General features: G+C 41.3%; 1 protein-coding gene across 3 annotated transcripts; it reads left to right on the top strand.

The window, feature by feature from the left end:
* The first annotated feature begins 15 nt into the window (after nt 1–15).
* suz12b (SUZ12 polycomb repressive complex 2 subunit b) lies at nt 16–12,728 on the top strand. 3 transcript variants are annotated; one of them, XM_083922459.1, is made up of 17 exons: nt 16–275; nt 517–661; nt 1,734–1,780; nt 1,877–1,941; nt 2,123–2,191; nt 2,362–2,411; nt 2,725–2,810; nt 2,919–3,150; nt 3,669–3,774; nt 3,858–3,963; nt 4,119–4,296; nt 5,584–5,669; nt 6,010–6,153; nt 7,043–7,200; nt 8,389–8,587; nt 10,398–10,477; nt 10,859–12,728. In XM_083922459.1, the coding sequence occupies exons 1-17, from the start codon at nt 261–263 to the stop codon at nt 11,163–11,165; spliced, it is 2,073 nt and encodes a 690-aa protein (XP_083778585.1). In that variant the 5' UTR covers nt 16–260; the 3' UTR covers nt 11,166–12,728. The 3 variants fall into 3 exon arrangements, with proteins under 3 accessions (XP_083778585.1, XP_083778586.1, XP_083778584.1); XM_083922460.1 differs by having other exon boundaries at nt 5,581–5,669; nt 10,398–10,471; XM_083922458.1 differs by having other exon boundaries at nt 5,581–5,669.
* Nucleotides 12,729–16,605: the final 3,877 nt, after the last annotated feature.

Genomic DNA, 16,605 nt, shown 5'->3' with positions numbered 1-16,605 from the left:
AGGAAACCACACCGACAAGAAATTACAGATCGATTGTCAATAATTTAAACCAAAAAATACTCCAACCAGCTCCGATATTGTACTATTATATTTGTGTCAGTTGAATGCGGAGGAACATTAGGGCACACGGAGCTTTTGTTTTCTGGTGAACCATGTTAGCATCGCTAGCACACTAGCGTCTCGTCGCCTCCTTCATCTTCATGGGTCTCTGCTGTTGAGTCTGTTGAGTGAGCTGGCTTGTGCTGAGGATAACACAATTAATGCCATCGGCCAAGGTGGGTTGCCTTTATTTACACTCAACATTTACGCCATGCAGATTTTAGGATTCTTGCTCAGCGTAGTCTGAATAAACGAGCGGATGCTAACGCTGAAATGTCAAGATAGCTCGCATGTTAGCATTAGCTCGACTTGCTAACGCGAGTATTTGCCTCCTACTGGCTAAGCTAACATGTTGTGTTGCCACCCATTTGTCCCCGGAATAATTAACGTGTTAGCGTGTGTTCTCGCTCACAACAGAACTCAGGTCATATTATGAGTGGGGCGAGTTGCAAAGCTAACGGCGCCGTGTACCCCGCCTCATCAGCCATGATGAACTCGGTGAAGAAGCCGAAGATGGAGCAGATCCAGGCCGACCATGAGCTGTTCCTGCAGGCCTTTGAAAGTGAGATCTCACTTCTTCTCGTCACTTTGTAATGCAACTTATTTGTTTTGTTTTCGGTGACGCGAGACAGGGTTCGTACAGGTGCGGGAAATCCTTGAAAACACTTGAATTTTAGTGTGGTGTTTTCAAAGTTTGAATAAAGTGCTTCGGTTTTTATTAAAGTGCTTGACACTGCTTGAATTTGGGGTTATATGGAATGGCATATATGATATAACGCAAAAAATGACTTTTGTTGATTAACAGATTATTAAAATAGGTGGTGATAATATTTCGAGTTAGTATTCTTTCCTGTCGTGCTTCTGTAGAAAGCTCTCTTAAAACATCTGGCTTGTTGTTTATAGGACATAACAACTAATGTAATGTGATGAACAAGTGCAGTAATAAGTAAACCGAGTATTGTACTGTGTGTGTATATATAGATGTATATCGTTTAGCTCAGTTGTTATGTGCTGGAAAAGCATAAGAATGTACCTTGAACTGCTTGAATTTGACTTAGGAAAAGGTGTAGAAACCCTGGCGAGAAGAAGTTCCTCAAATTCAATCAAACCTTTAGCTACACCACTTAACTTTACTGTTACTTATTTTGTTTTCTACTGACTGACTGGCCTTTAGCAGTCATTTAGTTTAGTTTATCTGGCACTCTTAAAGGGGAGCTCAGGATATTATTGTCACCTGCTAACTGTATTTAGGTAGCAATTATAAAACTGATAACAAAATAAAACACATACGTTGTTTAATAGATGTTCAAGTTTTCCTTTTATTGGTGAATGTTTTGCCAAATCAGCCACCACCTGTGAAAACCCCTTCTATGGGGATGTGTTGGCAAAATATGGATTGATTCTCATTCTCAGATGCTGACATTGATTGACAGCAGACTGATGGAGGGGTCTGTCTGATCAAGCTGAGGCACTGTAAAAACCAAGAACAGACCCTTTTTTTTGTACATCCGCGCATGTTTCAAACTTTAGTGGATTCCTGGTTGAACTTTGCAAAGTTATTCAGAAAACATAGTGATGCGATGTGTGTGATAGCGTTCAAACTAAACATCACTATAACTTTTTTCTTTTTCCAGAACCAACTCAGATATACAGATTCCTCCGCACGAGGAATTTGATTGCAGTAAGTGTATGTCTATACTCATATCTTTCTCTCTATTTCATCTTATGGATTAGTCAGCCCACGTAAAATGAGAAAAAATCTTTTTTCCATTTTCAGCCCATATTTTTGCACAGGACGCTCACCTTCATGTCTCATAGAAACGGCCGAACAAATTCCAGAAGGTACGAAATCTGATGAGGTGTTAAGATATATATACATATATAGAGTTCCTTTCGATACATATGAAGAAGCACTAACAGAAAATATGATTTATACCTGATTATTTATAATCTTATTAATGTTCTGTCACAGTATTAATGAATACATTTTGAACCCTGTGTGACTTGTAATCCTTCCTCCCAGAAAAACATTCAAAGTGGATGATATGTTGCAGACAGTCGAGAGGATGAAGGGAGAGCAGGATTCTCCAAGGTAGCATGGCTCTAAAAGAGTTGATTAGCCCCCCTTTTTGTATTGCTGGATCAGTTTTAGCGACTAAAATACCAGACAACCCATATTGACATAATTTTTGACCATTCTTGTAGTTGGAGCACTTGATTTGACCAAATTTCACCTCTGCATTTTTTCTGTTGGTTCTTCAGTTTGTCTTCACATCTACAGTTAACCTTCACTGGGTTCTTCCATAAGGACGGTAAGCAGTTTGTCCTCAAGTATTTGTATTAAGTATATTTGTTTAAAGGGAAATACTCACAAATGCATTGAAAATTGGCTGAGTAAAGAAGTTTTTTTGTTTATCATCAGACCAATTACCCATTGCCATTAAGTGTGTTTACATGCTCACTTGTATTATGGTTATAGTCAGGTCTTTAAAGTGTCCTGGTGCTTCAAACACCATATTCTAGTGTTGAGAAACCTGCATATGAAACCTGGAATGCTCAGATACAAACTTGGACAAAAAATGGTCAAATGGATCGACACTGAACTTTTTTTTTGTTGTCATACAGAAAAGCCATCACAGAATTCAGAAAATGAACAAAATTCCGTGTCCTTAGAGGTGCTACTTGTCAAAGTCTGCCATAAAAAACGCAAGGTGAGGTACAATATATTTGAGGCGGTCTCTCACTTTAGCATCAAGTCATTTCATCATACTTTCTAGTGATCATGGTTGTTTAACTATGTTTGCTTATTTCTCTTTCAGGATGTCAGCTGCCCGATAAAGCAAGTGCCTACAGGTAAAAAGCAGGTGCCTTTGAATCCTGACAGTAACCAAACCAAGCCTGGCTCCCATCCTTCCTTGCTCGTCTCCAGCAACGAGTTTGAGCCCAGCAACAGCCACATGGTCAAGTCCTACTCGCTCCTGTTCAGGGTTTCATGCACAGGGAGGAGGGATACTAATAGTCTGGTCAACGGAGAGGCCAACGAGAACATTGGTAGGAAATTCACATTGTTTTTGCCCAAGTACGTTTTGTACGTTCTGTTATGACACCAGCATAGGGACCCTATCACTGATGGCTCAGAACTCGGCCAAGACACGTTGCTGGTTGAAAGGAGTTAGTTTCCTATCTTGTCAAAACCATGATACATTATACATGATATAATACATCATTTCTATCACAATGTCGGGAAAAAAAACAATCCTGTCGTTTGCACAATGCCTTGCAGTCTGATCCTTGCACGTTGCTCTAAAGTTCTTAATAACAGAGAAAACACTCTGTACTTTTTATTTGTCAAGTATTTCATTCACAAAGAATTAAAGGCACATAAGGTTCATCATGTGATTATTTCACATAGACCATAAAACATGCGATATTGTTATCGAGATATGAAAATACCTTTATCAAGATAAAAGAATTTGGCCGTATCGGCCAGCGCTAATGTTAGATATAACTGAAATGGATTCTGGTTGGATATGAAATCTAATTTTAGCGTTTTCATTTTTTTGTCAAAGATGTTACAGATACTCCTAGTAGAAAGAAGAGAAGCTCATCCCATAGAGAGGAGGGAGAGACCACAGAGACCTTTGTTGCACAGATGACTGTCTTTGATAAGAATAGGTAAGGTTGTCATTTAAGTTTTAAGATCACCCTTTGCAGTTCCTTTGACTGTATCCTAAAAGCACTTCTCTTGTTCTCTGCAGGAGATTGCAGCTGCTGGATGGGGAGTACGAGGTGTCAATGCAAGGGATGGAGGACAGCCCTGTCAGCAAGAAGCGAGCCACGTGGGAAACCATCCTTGATGGAAAAGTAGGGACAGTTGGGGGAGGAGGGGGGGTGCACATGTGTCGACATGAAACCTGTCAGGGTTTTCTCCTCTTCAGCTCCTGCTCATATCTTCAGGATTTGTTGTTCTCTTCGCATCTCCGCATCACTGACTGTTACGCTGTATGACTGTCCCACAGAGACTGCCCCCATTTGAGACATTTTCTCAGGGACCCACACTGCAGTTCATGCTGCGTTGGACAGGTGATGCAAGCGGAAAGTCCACTGCCCCCGTGGCAAAACCCCTTGCCACACGCAACTCCGACAGCTCCAGCCCAATGGAGACCAGAACCAGCAATCACCGAGCTGCCCTCATGAGTAAGTACAAAAACACCACAGGGTAGCTTGAACTTTTTAAGATGAGCCAGAGTTAGAAATACGATTTGATGTGAGGGATTTCTATCATATCATTATTTGCAAAAATCCTTTTTTTTTCATCTTGAATTACATTTTAATCCTGTTACATTTAAGAGCTAGAGGCAGAAAACATCATAGATCATGAAGGATGGGAGGAGACTTAACAATTCCACCTTCTGCTTTTATTAAAAGTTCTGTAAACATGTTCATAAATGACACCAAACGAACTGAAGATAATTGATCTATTTCATGGCAGATTCTCTGAGCAAAGCTGAATGGGTCATGCTTTTGGATATTTGTGTGTGTGGGATGGTCTATTCGTAACAGAATCTGGCAAAAGGCACCCTATGAGTCATAGCAGTTGAGTCCTTTTGAGACTGAATGTGAAGGCAACACTTTTGAATTAGGCCCTGAGTCATGTGTCTACAGATCTTGACACATGTACAGAAGCTGCAAAGATGAATCGGTTTGAGACATTTTTAAAGAAAAAAGAAGACAAAGTTCTCTGGTTCCAGCTACTTCAATTTGAATATTTTCTTCTTTCTTTACTCCTCTATGACAGTAAACTGAATATCTTTTGAGTTGTGGAAAAAACACACATTTGAGGACGTCATCTCGGGCTGTGGAAACACTGATCCACATCTTCACAATTTTATAGCATTTTTTTTTAGACAAACTGATTAATCGAGAAAATAATCAACAGATTAATTGAAATTTAAAAGTATGTATGAGTATCGAGCAGATATTTGCTTTACTGCAGATGAGTCCTTAGAACATCTTGTCATTTTTAACTGTGTTTAGGCTGCGTGAAATAGGCAGCAGATATGTTGTCTCTAACTAATGATGGCCTTTATAAGATGTCATATATTGGTGTCTACAGGGTTGCTTAGGCAAGGGAGAAGTGTGGTCAAGGCTTTTTCAGCACTCATGTTAGTCATTAATTAAGCCACAGAGAAACAGTATTTCATCTGTACAATACGTTTTTAAATCCCTCGCTGAAGCAACCAATAAGAAACCTGTGAACACGCTTCTTCCCTCTTATTACATTTCAACTCTTGTGTTAGTAAAGCAGAAAGAGCCAAACATTGAACAAGCATTGCTGCTCTACCTGTAACGGTACTGTCGTCTTTAGCGCAGAACCATAATAGAACATTTAAACAGGGGCCTGTATTTGAATGCCAAGCATATTCCATGTCTGAATGGGGCTTTACACATTGAACTAACTTTTCCATCTGTTCTCGTCAGCAGTGAAAGAGTCAGTGAGCACAGACGTTCAGACGCGGAAAGAGCATGTCCTGTGTGAGCCGCGGCAGAAGCTACGTATATTTTATCAGGTACACCACACTACAGTGAGAAAAGCAACTTGACCTCCGACATTGTTTTCCAAGAGGTTTTGGTGAGGTAGCTAAATAAGCAAAATGTTTGGAATTACTGTCACATTTTGAGGCCTTAAGCCTTTTTTTTTTACCAGTTTGTGATTGTTCATCAAGAGTCTATGACCCTTGTACTAGACAGGGTTCATAAATGTAGCTTAAACAGAGCCATTTTGTCTCCAAAACATGACAGTAACTCTGTAATGCTAGAATAGAACAGAATAAAACCATCCATTTACATCTGCTGAAGGTTGACCTTCTCTGGTTCACCTTGTAACTAATGTGATCTGTTCGTGTTTAGTTCCTGTACAACAATAACACGCGGCAGCAAACGGAGGCAAGAGATGATCTTCACTGTCCCTGGTGTACTCTGAACTGCAGCAAACTCTACAGCCTGCTCAAACACCTCAAACTCTCCCACTCCCGCTTCATCTTTAACTATGTGGTAAGACATGACCTGATGCCAAGCAGTGTTGAAGTCTACAAATGTAAAATAGTCAAAGACGCTGTGCGGGAGCTCGGGTCTCCATTAGGTGTGTTTGTATTTAAAACTGTATCTCTTGTCATCACGGTTCAGTAACAGACAGTTTGGTGAGGGAATGGTAAAAGTAGGAGGTCGCTGTTTAATCTGAATTGTTTTTTTGACAATATCTGGGGAGCAACACTAACTCGCATGCACAAAACCACTATTTGCCCATACTCCGAAAACGAGAGTATCCCATAAAAGCTCTTTACACAGCTAATAAAAATTAATATTCCACTGACATTCACATTTACATGTAGCTAAGCCAAAGTTTGTATTCTGGATTCATCCATTGGTGGACTTTCAGTTTCAATCCTTCACCCGCCTTCTTGATAAGTTCGGCTTTGTGATGCCTGCCTATACTCAAATATCTGTTGATATCCAAGTCTTTCATAACGTTTAAAAGTTGCCAGAAAGGTGGGCTTTCCTTCAGACTTCTTTCCTCTTCTTTGAGACTTGCAGTATGGCCCTGTCTTTGACACCTAGTTCAAAAAGAGAAAAAAAAGAATCGTTCAATTTCTGAGGTGTTGCAGTGCAAATCTATCAAACCACAAAGGGGGCAACCTAGTCATGTTCTCCGCCTTTCTCTTTCCCTCTCAACCCTCTCTTACAAAGCTCCTAACATTCTTACCCTGAGAACCCTCTGGTTAAAAATGCCTGTACAGACACAGAAACAAAGCATAATGTGGCTTCCCCTTTACCAAATCACATGCCTACCATTGACAGTTAGTGCCAGGTTTCCCCTGATCAAAAGGCAAAGCCTGTAGAATTTCGCTCATGTCTTTTGTTTGTTTGTTTGTTTTATCTGCAGCCTCACCCCAAAGGAGCAAGGATAGACGTGTCCATCAATGAATGCTATGACGGCTCGTACGTTGGCAACCCTCAGGACATCCACAGCCAACCCGGCTTTGCTTTCAGCCGCAATGGCCCTGTTAAGAGGACCGCTGTAACTCACATACTGGTTTGCAGGTAAGTTTGTGACCTATGTTATAAGCAGTGTTTATATTCAAAGTCAAAGTGCGTCAGGCAGTGTATTTATTTGCTTTTCACTGGCGTTTAGAATTGGTTATCTATTGAATTAACTTTAATGAAAGGTTCATGAGCAGTGAGCTGGGTTAAACTATTTTAGAACAAGAACTGTTTTTGACAAGATGGTGACTATAAAAAGATCAGCCGGCAGGTTTATCATACTAATGTGGTAAAAAAAAATTTTTTTAAATTCAATAAGTACTGATGCACTAGCACCCGATCAATCCCAGTCCTCTGCATGTACTGTGTCCGATCTGGTACTAGGGCTGTGCTTAAAATATGAGTATGTCTTTTTATTGTGACGTACTACTTGCTGATACGCGTATCGATATGGATAATACTGAGATAAATAAAGAACAGCTGTAGTAGTAAATTCTTTGACACTGTCATTAATCAACATTTAGCCTATTGCACTCAGATCGTATCACGGCCTCTGTATTGTAATACGTATCGTTTAAATGCTGATTAAATATGTATCTATCTACTCGTACAAAATCCTGAAAATTTGGACAATATATTATTTAACCATTATGTTAGGAATTGCAATATACCCCTTGAAAAATGCTTGAGTTTCATTATAATCTGGTGTAACGATGTCTACACAGTCCTTATATCAAATCAATCTTTATTTATATGGCACTTTTCATACTTTTTACAGTAGCACAAAGTGCCTTACAGAAAATAAAAGCAAAACAAAACATGAAGAACAAAGGTTTTTCTGAGGACGAAGCATGGCTCAACAAGCTTCTAGCTTGTTGACATCCATATTTTCGAACTAGTCCTCCTGTGGAGGGTGTCCAGTGCCTTTGTGCTTGCGACGGTGCGACCCGAATGTCACTGCTTTCCCCCTCCGTATCGTCTGGGCCTTGCACAGTAACCCCGTCATATAGGTCACACAACTTCTCCCAGATGTGTAGGTGAAGAGCCGGTTCCAAAAATCGAAGGAGTTTGTATCTCATGTCAAGCGCAGAAGCAAGAAGTGCTGCGCACACACACAAAAAAAAGACTCAAGTGCCATTGTTTTCTAATCGAGTTAAATTGAATTGAGGACTACTCAAGGAATCGATCACTCACACCCATCCCTAGTACATAGTATACAGGATTTGCTTTCTCTCCTCCCTCCACTAGGCCCAAGAGGACCAAACCGAGTCTGTCAGAGTTCCTGGAGACCGAGGACGGAGAGTTGGAGCAGCAGAGGACTTACGTCAGTGGACACAACCGCCTCTACTTCCACAGTGACAGCTGCATGCCCCTGCGGCCCCAGGAGATGGAAGAGGACAGTGAGGACGAGAGAGATCCAGAGTGGCTCAGAGAGAAGACTGCCACGGTGAGAAGCCATTACTCACTGTGTCATTATGTGTCTGGCTTCACTGTTGAATTATATTGCTACACCTCTTATTGAGGCACCCTTAAGGTCAAAGTCTCAAGTTACCCACTTAGGCTACATCCACACTACTACGTTTTCATTGTAAAACGGCATTTTGAAACAAAAACTATTGCCATCCAAACAAGCGTTTAGCTCCATACCAGAAATAATCTCAGTCTATATTAAAACTCCTGAAAATGCATATCACATGACCATTCATCTACACTGGGCATGCACAGGTCATTTTGTTACTCTGCTGTTTAAAATCATGGATTTATAAGTGGAAAATACAGAAAATACTTTGGATGAAGAATGACAACTGCAAAAAGTATAACCGGGAATTTATTTTTGCATGGGAAATAATAATGAGGAAAAACACAACCAATACGGCGGCATTATCCATCGCCAGAATAAGCCATAGCCATGGAAAAGGAGTAACCACAAGAAGGGCGAAATCACAAAAGGTATTTCAGCCTACCTAAGTGACAAGACTGGCTGGCGTGGGTGTCTGCGTTGTCGTTTTCAAAGGTCTCAGTTTACGCCCGTCCAGACTACAACACAACCCCAGAGGTTTCAAATTAAGGCCCTGTTTAGACGAAGGAGATCTAGAAAGGAAGTGGCTTCTCATTCTCACTTTGTATTCTGTGCTTAGAAGAGCGTCTTTGGAGGGAAATATGCGTGCATAGGGTGACGCAAAAGTGTGGGAAGTTTGATGTAGTATGTACGTCAGGTGGCTAGGTGGTTCTGTGAAGCACTGCCCCACAACACCACTCTACTTCTCTCCTTAATAGCGGAGAAGCAGAAAGCTGTACAGGAAACTTGGCAAAAGAAATGCGTTTTTAAATGTAGTAATGTGGATCTAACTTCATTGAAGCAAACAGAGAATCTCATCTTAGCTGTTTTTTTTACCACTGTTTTATTTTGGTGTTCTTACCGTATTGAGAGCTGTTCCATGACTTAATGTGACATTATATTAAAGTCCGTTTCCCATCCTCTCGGTATGCAAAAAAAGATCTTGTTAGTTTTGCTGGTGTGACAATGCAGTTAACACAATGTACACTTCAGCTTACATTATAATTCTTGGCAGAGATTCATACTTTAGAACCAATGCATTATGACTATAACAATTGTGTTTACTTAACTAATGCAAAAAGCAAGAACCAAGTAACGAAAAATGAAAAGAAATGTTTAGAAACTCTGGATGATGTACCAAAATCGAACTCTTCGAACAGAATAAAAGTGTTTGTGCGTGAGACTGTGAGTGTCTCTGAGGAGCCCAGAGAATAAAATATTAAGAGGAGGGAAAAATTAAGCTTTGGAGTACAGAGTTTGGTGTCAGATTACCATGGCAACAAAGAGTCAAAGCATTTGTGTCAGCCCTGCTCCTCATAAATAACTTAAAGGTGCTCAGAGCAAAAACTCTTGCCAACACAGAACACGTCTTCAGCTCGCTCTTACACCCGTACACAACATTTTTATCACTTCAGTATCGATTTCTTGAACTTGCTTACGATATTTGCTGTAGTCTCTATCAACATTACAGCCTCACATGAATTGATCAGCATTAAAATTGGTCCATGGCTCTCAAGACCAGACTTCGTTACATCTTCATTCATAAACTGCAAAGGTTTTTAACCATGAGATACATTTTAGACGCCATTGCGCAGAGGTAGTTGGCCCTTCCTTCAGTGTTGTGGTTTTGTTTTTTACCAGCTGAGATGTTTGTATTGCATCCCCCCTAAATCTACATTTCTAATTTTTCTACTTACAGCAACTGGATGAGTTCACAGATGTCAATGAGGGAGAAAAGGAAGTGATGAAGCTGTGGAACCTCCACGTCATGAAGTATGGGTATGTGGGAAGTGGTAGACATTAGTGAAACCACTGTGGGGTCATTTTCCCACCGGTTAATAAACTTGTGACGATACCGGTGTTACCAATCACAACTTAAACGCACCGCAGCTGTGCCTCTCCGGTTGAGCTTTTGCGGTGCTGCCCAGTTTGTTGCCCACTGTGTTGAGACACAAGGAGAAAGCGTTTAAATGATTTTGTAATTTCTTATATGTACAGCATACCTGTTAGAGCAGTTGAGTCACATATACAGTTGTACTGTATTGTATTTACAGCTACTCTTTCAAATATGTTTTATTATTATTGTCTCAGCTACTCTTGTTCCATCAGTTTATGTAAAAACTAGAAACTAAGCTCTTCTGTTCTCCATTTCCCCTGCAGTTTCATAGCAGACAACCAGATGAATCAGGCCATCATGCTTTTCGCAGAGAACACTGGTGCTCACATCATCCGCCGCAACCTCTGCCGCAACTTCCTCCTGCATCTAATCAGCATGCACGACTTCAACCTGGTGAGCACAGCCACCATCGACCACGCCATGGCCCGCCTGCGACAGATCCAAGAAGAGCTTCCGGACACTGAGGAGGAGGACCCGACTCTGGTGTCAGCAGGAGCCTGCAACGGCAACACCGTCACCTCCACTGGAGGAAAACAGGGCAAGAGGACAAAAAGCTCACTAACAGACTGATGAAGGATGGATGGTACTATGATTGTCGTTTTGTTTGTTTTTTTGTTTTTGTTTTAGTTTCTTCTTCAATGAACCTTACCAACCCTTTGGTGCTTAGATAGGTGGGAGAACTGGTCAGCTGAGGACCTGACCTGAAGCAGACCAGAATACAAGGTAGACAAGTTTTTGAAACTTGAGAACTGAACCAAATATGAACAATATAAATGTGAATCACCACATCTACACAACCCAGGAATTTGCGGACTTGATGATGTAAGTTGAACCTACTTAATATGCATTTTGTAGGAACCACTGTAGTATTTGTCTTTGGGTGAGAGAGTGAACAAACAGTCTTCTGATGTGGCACGACTGCCTGTGGTATGTCCATGATGTATACGACTATATCAAGGCTACAGTTAAAACTGTACTGGTTAAATTGTCATTCTCGATTATTTGTACACATACCCAATAACCTTGTTGAGAACTTATCCTTTTAGCCGTTTATTTTAGCACTTGGTGTTTGTATTTAGTAAGCTTACCTTGAAATTGTCTTCTTTTGTTTTGTATTCATGCTGCGCCAAATGTTGAATGCAGCTCTTCTGCTGTCATAAGTGGAGAAACTTTAGTGGGTTTGATTTCACTGTTGTGAATGACATTTAATCTGAAGGGTCATACTTTTATGGTAAATATAAAGCCTGTAAGGCTTGTGTTAGGACAACAAAACTGATTGTGGGTTTTGCTGGTAGGTTGCCATGACAATAGTTATACTCTAAGCCTCGGATCCTGGATTTGGGTCCATGCTTAAACTCCTACTTTATCACCCCTAAGCCTTTTGGCCAGCATTGATAATAGCTCAAGGAAAGCCAGGGAAATTAATTTTTCAAAATATGTTCTTTTTCCTAAGATTTACAAAAACAACCAGCAGCACATCATCCCAGTGTCTCATAGACTCAGAGTGCAGAGCATTCAAGATGTGAAAATCATCAGTCTTCTGACCACTTGTAGTTTCGTTTCACTTTGCGGTTTAAACATGTTGCAGTCAAAATGTTTTTTTTGTTAGTTTTTAACATGGGGAGCATCAGTAGCTATTGACAGAAAATGTGTTTACATGTATTCACATCAAATGTTTAGCTTTGCCCCATTCTGAATCCAAAAATTAACAGATTACAGTTCTTCTCTCAGAGCAATATGCTGTTTATTCATTGGTTGGTTTTCAGGTCCGCATCAGTTTTCTGTCCTGTTAGGTGCAGTTTATTCCAAAGGGGAATAATAATAATTTTCATCAGTCTCTTAGTTCTGTATATTATTTAGCTTCTTTTTGTTTCTCTCTAAAAAGCAGCAGCAGTAGTTGTGTTTTGTAGTGTGCACATAAATTGGTGATCATCACCACTCATTGTTTTATCAGACTTCCCTTGTGGACAACCAAATTAACAATGCATTTTCCCTCCCTCCACTATTCATGAGGTTTATGTATTCATCTGGTTTAATGGAGACATATTCAACATTACTGTCAAAACACCCTGTTAACAATTGTGAACTGTTCACTCTGGCTAGGGGGATTTTTATATTTAAAGAAATAAAATACATTTGACCTTATCCGTGGCTGTAATGTTTTAGCAGTTTTGGACCTCTTTACACTTGATCATGGTCTCTCTGTAGTGATACAGTCTGAATAATACCGTTCCTTCCAGGCCAAAACCAAATCAATAAGAAATGATATATAAACAATTCATGCAGCAGAAAGTTAGAGATATTTCACATTTTGTTTTTGGTAGCATAGTTCATTCATTCATCTTCAACCGCTTATCCCGGGGTCGGGGTCGCGGGGGTGCTGGAGCCGATCCCAAATAAATTCTTGTTACATTATAGCTCTATGGTTGACAAAAACCCAGACCAGCTTAATCCTTAGCTTTTCTTAACTTGAAAGTCACTTACTCACTTTTTCTTGAGGTTTTGACCACCTCATACTATCCTCATCACAAGATTTAGTTTAATCAAACTCGAGAACAGGCAAAAAACAGTGAACCTTGAGTTTAAACTAGAGTCACAGTGGCTGAGGTCCAGTAATGAGCTTTCAAGATGCAACCTGTTTAATTAACTTACGAATGTTCACACACAAGACAACACTGAATATGAATTACATGCTAAATGAAACTCTGCATGTCTCCAGGATTAACCAGAGTGCAGACTGTGAAATGTCCCAGATACATTGAGTGTCTTCAGAAAGAAGTCTTTGCAGACTCTAATCTGCCTCACCCTTCCTCAGTTGTGTGACTTCTTTGATTTCTTTTTAGAAACTGGTTAATAATGAAGGTCTTCTGAGTGCTGGATTTATGATTTTTAGAGGAAAATGTGTCCTTCGTCACCATTAAAGTTTTATGTTATGATTATTGCCGTTCGCCTGTGAATGTTCTCATTCGTCCAGGTCATCGTTATCCTCAAAGCAATTTCAGTCAAAAACAACTGGACTGGTTGTTTGTCTAGGAAGACGTTTCACCTCTCATCCAAGAGGCTTCACGGATCAATATCTACTTTTCGACTCTCACCACCCTTTGGAACACAAGCTTGGCGTTATCAGAACACTGCAACATAGAGCTGATAACGTACCCACTAGCTCACAGGCTCAAGGGGAAGAACGCAAGCACCTGAGAGGCGCCCTCACAACTTGTGGCTACCCCAGCTGGACCTTTGTTAAAAAGGCAGCTGCCTCCAGAAAGAAAACCAAAGTGGTTGAGAAAGAAAAAGATAACAGGAGAAACAACATAGTCATCCCATATGTGGCTGGGGTATCGGAGAAACTCAGGAGGATTTTCAACAAACACTGCATCCCTGTGTATTTCAAACCCGGTAACACACTCAGACAGAGACTAGTACATCCGAAGGACAGAACACCACACCACCACAAAAGCAACCTGGTTTATGCTGTCCAATGCAACGAGGAATGCAAAGATCTTTACATTGGAGAAACAAAACAACCACTGCATAAACGCATGGCCCAACACAGGAGAGCTAACTCCTCAGGCCTGGACTCGGCTGTCCACTTACACCTCAAGGAGAAAGCCCACTCCTTTGATGACAGCAATGTCCAAATCTTGGACAGAGAGGACAGATGGTTTGAAAGAGGAGTAGGGGCGGAAGTAGCTCAGTCCATAGGTGACTTGGCTGGGAACCGTAGGGTCGCTGGTTCGAGTCCCCGTGTGGACCATGTATGGAGCGTGGACTGGTGGCTGGAGAGGTGCCAGTTCATCTCCTGGGCACTTCCGAGGTGCTGTTGAGCAAGGCACCGAACCCCCAACTGCTCGGGGCGCTGGTCACTAGCAGCCCCCTCGCTCTAACATCTCTCCCTAATTGCATGTATAGGCCCTGTTTGTGCATGTGTGTATTTCGGGCCTGTGTGTGTAACACGTATAATAATAAGAGTGAAAAAAAAATCCAATTTCCCCGTGTGGGATTAATAAAGTAATTCTTCTTCTTCTTCTTCTTCTTCTACTAAAAGAAGCCATCTATGTAAAAGTGGAGAAACCATCGCTAAACAGAGGAGGGGGTCTGAGACACCACTTATCTCCAATTTACAATGCTGCCCTTTCATCCCTTCCCAGGAGATTCAACAATCTAACCTCAAAGGACAACTGTTCACACATGGCCCGGGTGACCCCAACGACTGTCGTTCAGACTCAATAGAGCACTAACGAAGTCGAAACCAACTGCCCACCAACGACTGTCACTCTAACGACGGGCGTGGGCACTTGGAGCACAAAGGGTGTCAGTGACATCATCGGCCTTGTGAGAGGTTAAATACCTGGATCTCCACACCAGCTAGTTGGACCAGTTCCAGCCTGGTCAGATGCGTACATGAACTGATGAAGCCTCTTGGATGAGAGGTGAAACGTCTTCCTAGACAAACAACCAGTCCATTTGTTTTTGACTGAAATTGCTTTGAGGATTATTGCCGTTCGTTTTTAGTAACCCAGTTCAGGCGTGTGTAATTGATTGTAAATGAGTATATAAATGATTTCGTTCTATGTTAATCAGTTCGGTTCACTTGCTTAACTGTACGAGAGATCCTCCAGTGACTTGTGTCAACATACACGATCTTTGGCTACACTCGACCCAGAGCAGTTGGGACGTTTTCGATTCAAACACCAACCGCCAAAGAGTTTTTTTTTTTTTAAACAACAACTAACTTTGGTTTCTTTGTAGCGTATCCAATTTTATACTTTAATGATTTTTATCTGAAGTACAAAGTTCGGCGAACAGCTTACTTGGTCGGTGTAAAAACTTTTGCCTAACGTCGCACAAATTGACGTCACCACCGCGTCATACGTGACGGCCAAGCGCCAAAGTCAAACGTTTTCGTATTTGGAGTCATTTAGGATCATACAGTCTATGTTTAAGATGCGAAATAAACTCAAGCGGAGCGAGAAATGTAAAGATTCATTTCCCAGCAAAGAGCACCCGCGAACCACTGAGCTGATAACACTGGTGTCGGAGTCGAGCTGCTCCGATGATGAAACATCACCAGGGAGAGATTCAGCAAAAGGCACACATGTTGGTGCTGCTGCAGGCATCTTCACAAAAAACGTTAAACCCCTTCAGGAGCAGCAGAGGGGGGCTTTTTACGTTAAAGACATTAAAATTGCCCCGATTTTCTTGCACACAACACAACACAGCAAGAATAAACAGAACAGTGATGGAAAGCTGGATCACCCTGTAGAGGAGCTGCCTCCTCCTCAGACAGAAGAACTGGTGAGAAGTCAGCAGCCTTTATCAACAGTGTCTCATCTGACAGAGAGAAAGGGGTCCTGGAGAGGACAGCTGCCACCCTCAGCTCAGCACAGCAGCTGTCTGGAAGAAATCCAGAGATCCAACCCAGTATTTCCAGCCCGAACAGTGTTTAACGCTTTGCAGAAGAAAGTGAGTGAAAGGCTGCAGGGTTTTGCATCCACAGGTGAGAGTGAGCAGCAGTCTGTTTTTATTCAGTGTGGATTCAGAAAAGAAGACTTTTTTTTATTATATATATATATATATGACACACACACTAACAAGGGCATATGTTTTCTTTTGACATTTGGGGGGACTCGTAAGGCGGGGGTCCTCTCAAATCTATTAGCAAATTAGACCTTGTTGAAGCCATAAGCTCCAAAGTGATGCAAGGTTAAGATGGTTCGACCCCCTATTGGGGCGTCTGAAATATATATATTTACTGGTAAGAAGGACACATGTCTTGAGCTCCCTGAAGGGTTATTTTTGACTTCTTTTGCGGAGTTGGTTGTCTTTAATATTTTATGAGGGGGACAAATCTACTTCTTCTAAATATGGGGGGGCATCCCCTCATTTCCCCCGAAATCTACACCTATACACACACATGAAATCAACCTTCAACCTGCTTAGGGGCTGCCCATTGGAGCAGTTGTGGGTTTGGTGCCTTGCTCAGGTACACCTCGCCAGTGCCCAGTAGCTG

This window comes from Echiichthys vipera (assembly GCF_963691815.1).
Source record: "Echiichthys vipera genome assembly, chromosome: 2".
In the NCBI taxonomy this organism is placed as follows: Eukaryota; Metazoa; Chordata; class Actinopteri; order Perciformes; family Trachinidae; genus Echiichthys; species Echiichthys vipera.
Note: the sequence above shows the minus strand (reverse complement) of the source record. Positions and strands in the feature narration are given on the sequence as shown.

What these genes read in the sequence shown, in the direction of transcription:
- suz12b (XM_083922458.1), top strand. An exon ending in TGGGTTCTTCCATAAGGACG is followed by an intron (nt 2,412 to 2,724) that starts GTAAGCAGTTTG and finishes GTTGTCATACAG; the next exon opens with AAAAGCCATCACAGAATTCA. An exon ending in CTCCACGTCATGAAGTATGG is followed by an intron (nt 10,478 to 10,858) that starts GTATGTGGGAAG and finishes TTTCCCCTGCAG; the next exon opens with TTTCATAGCAGACAACCAGA.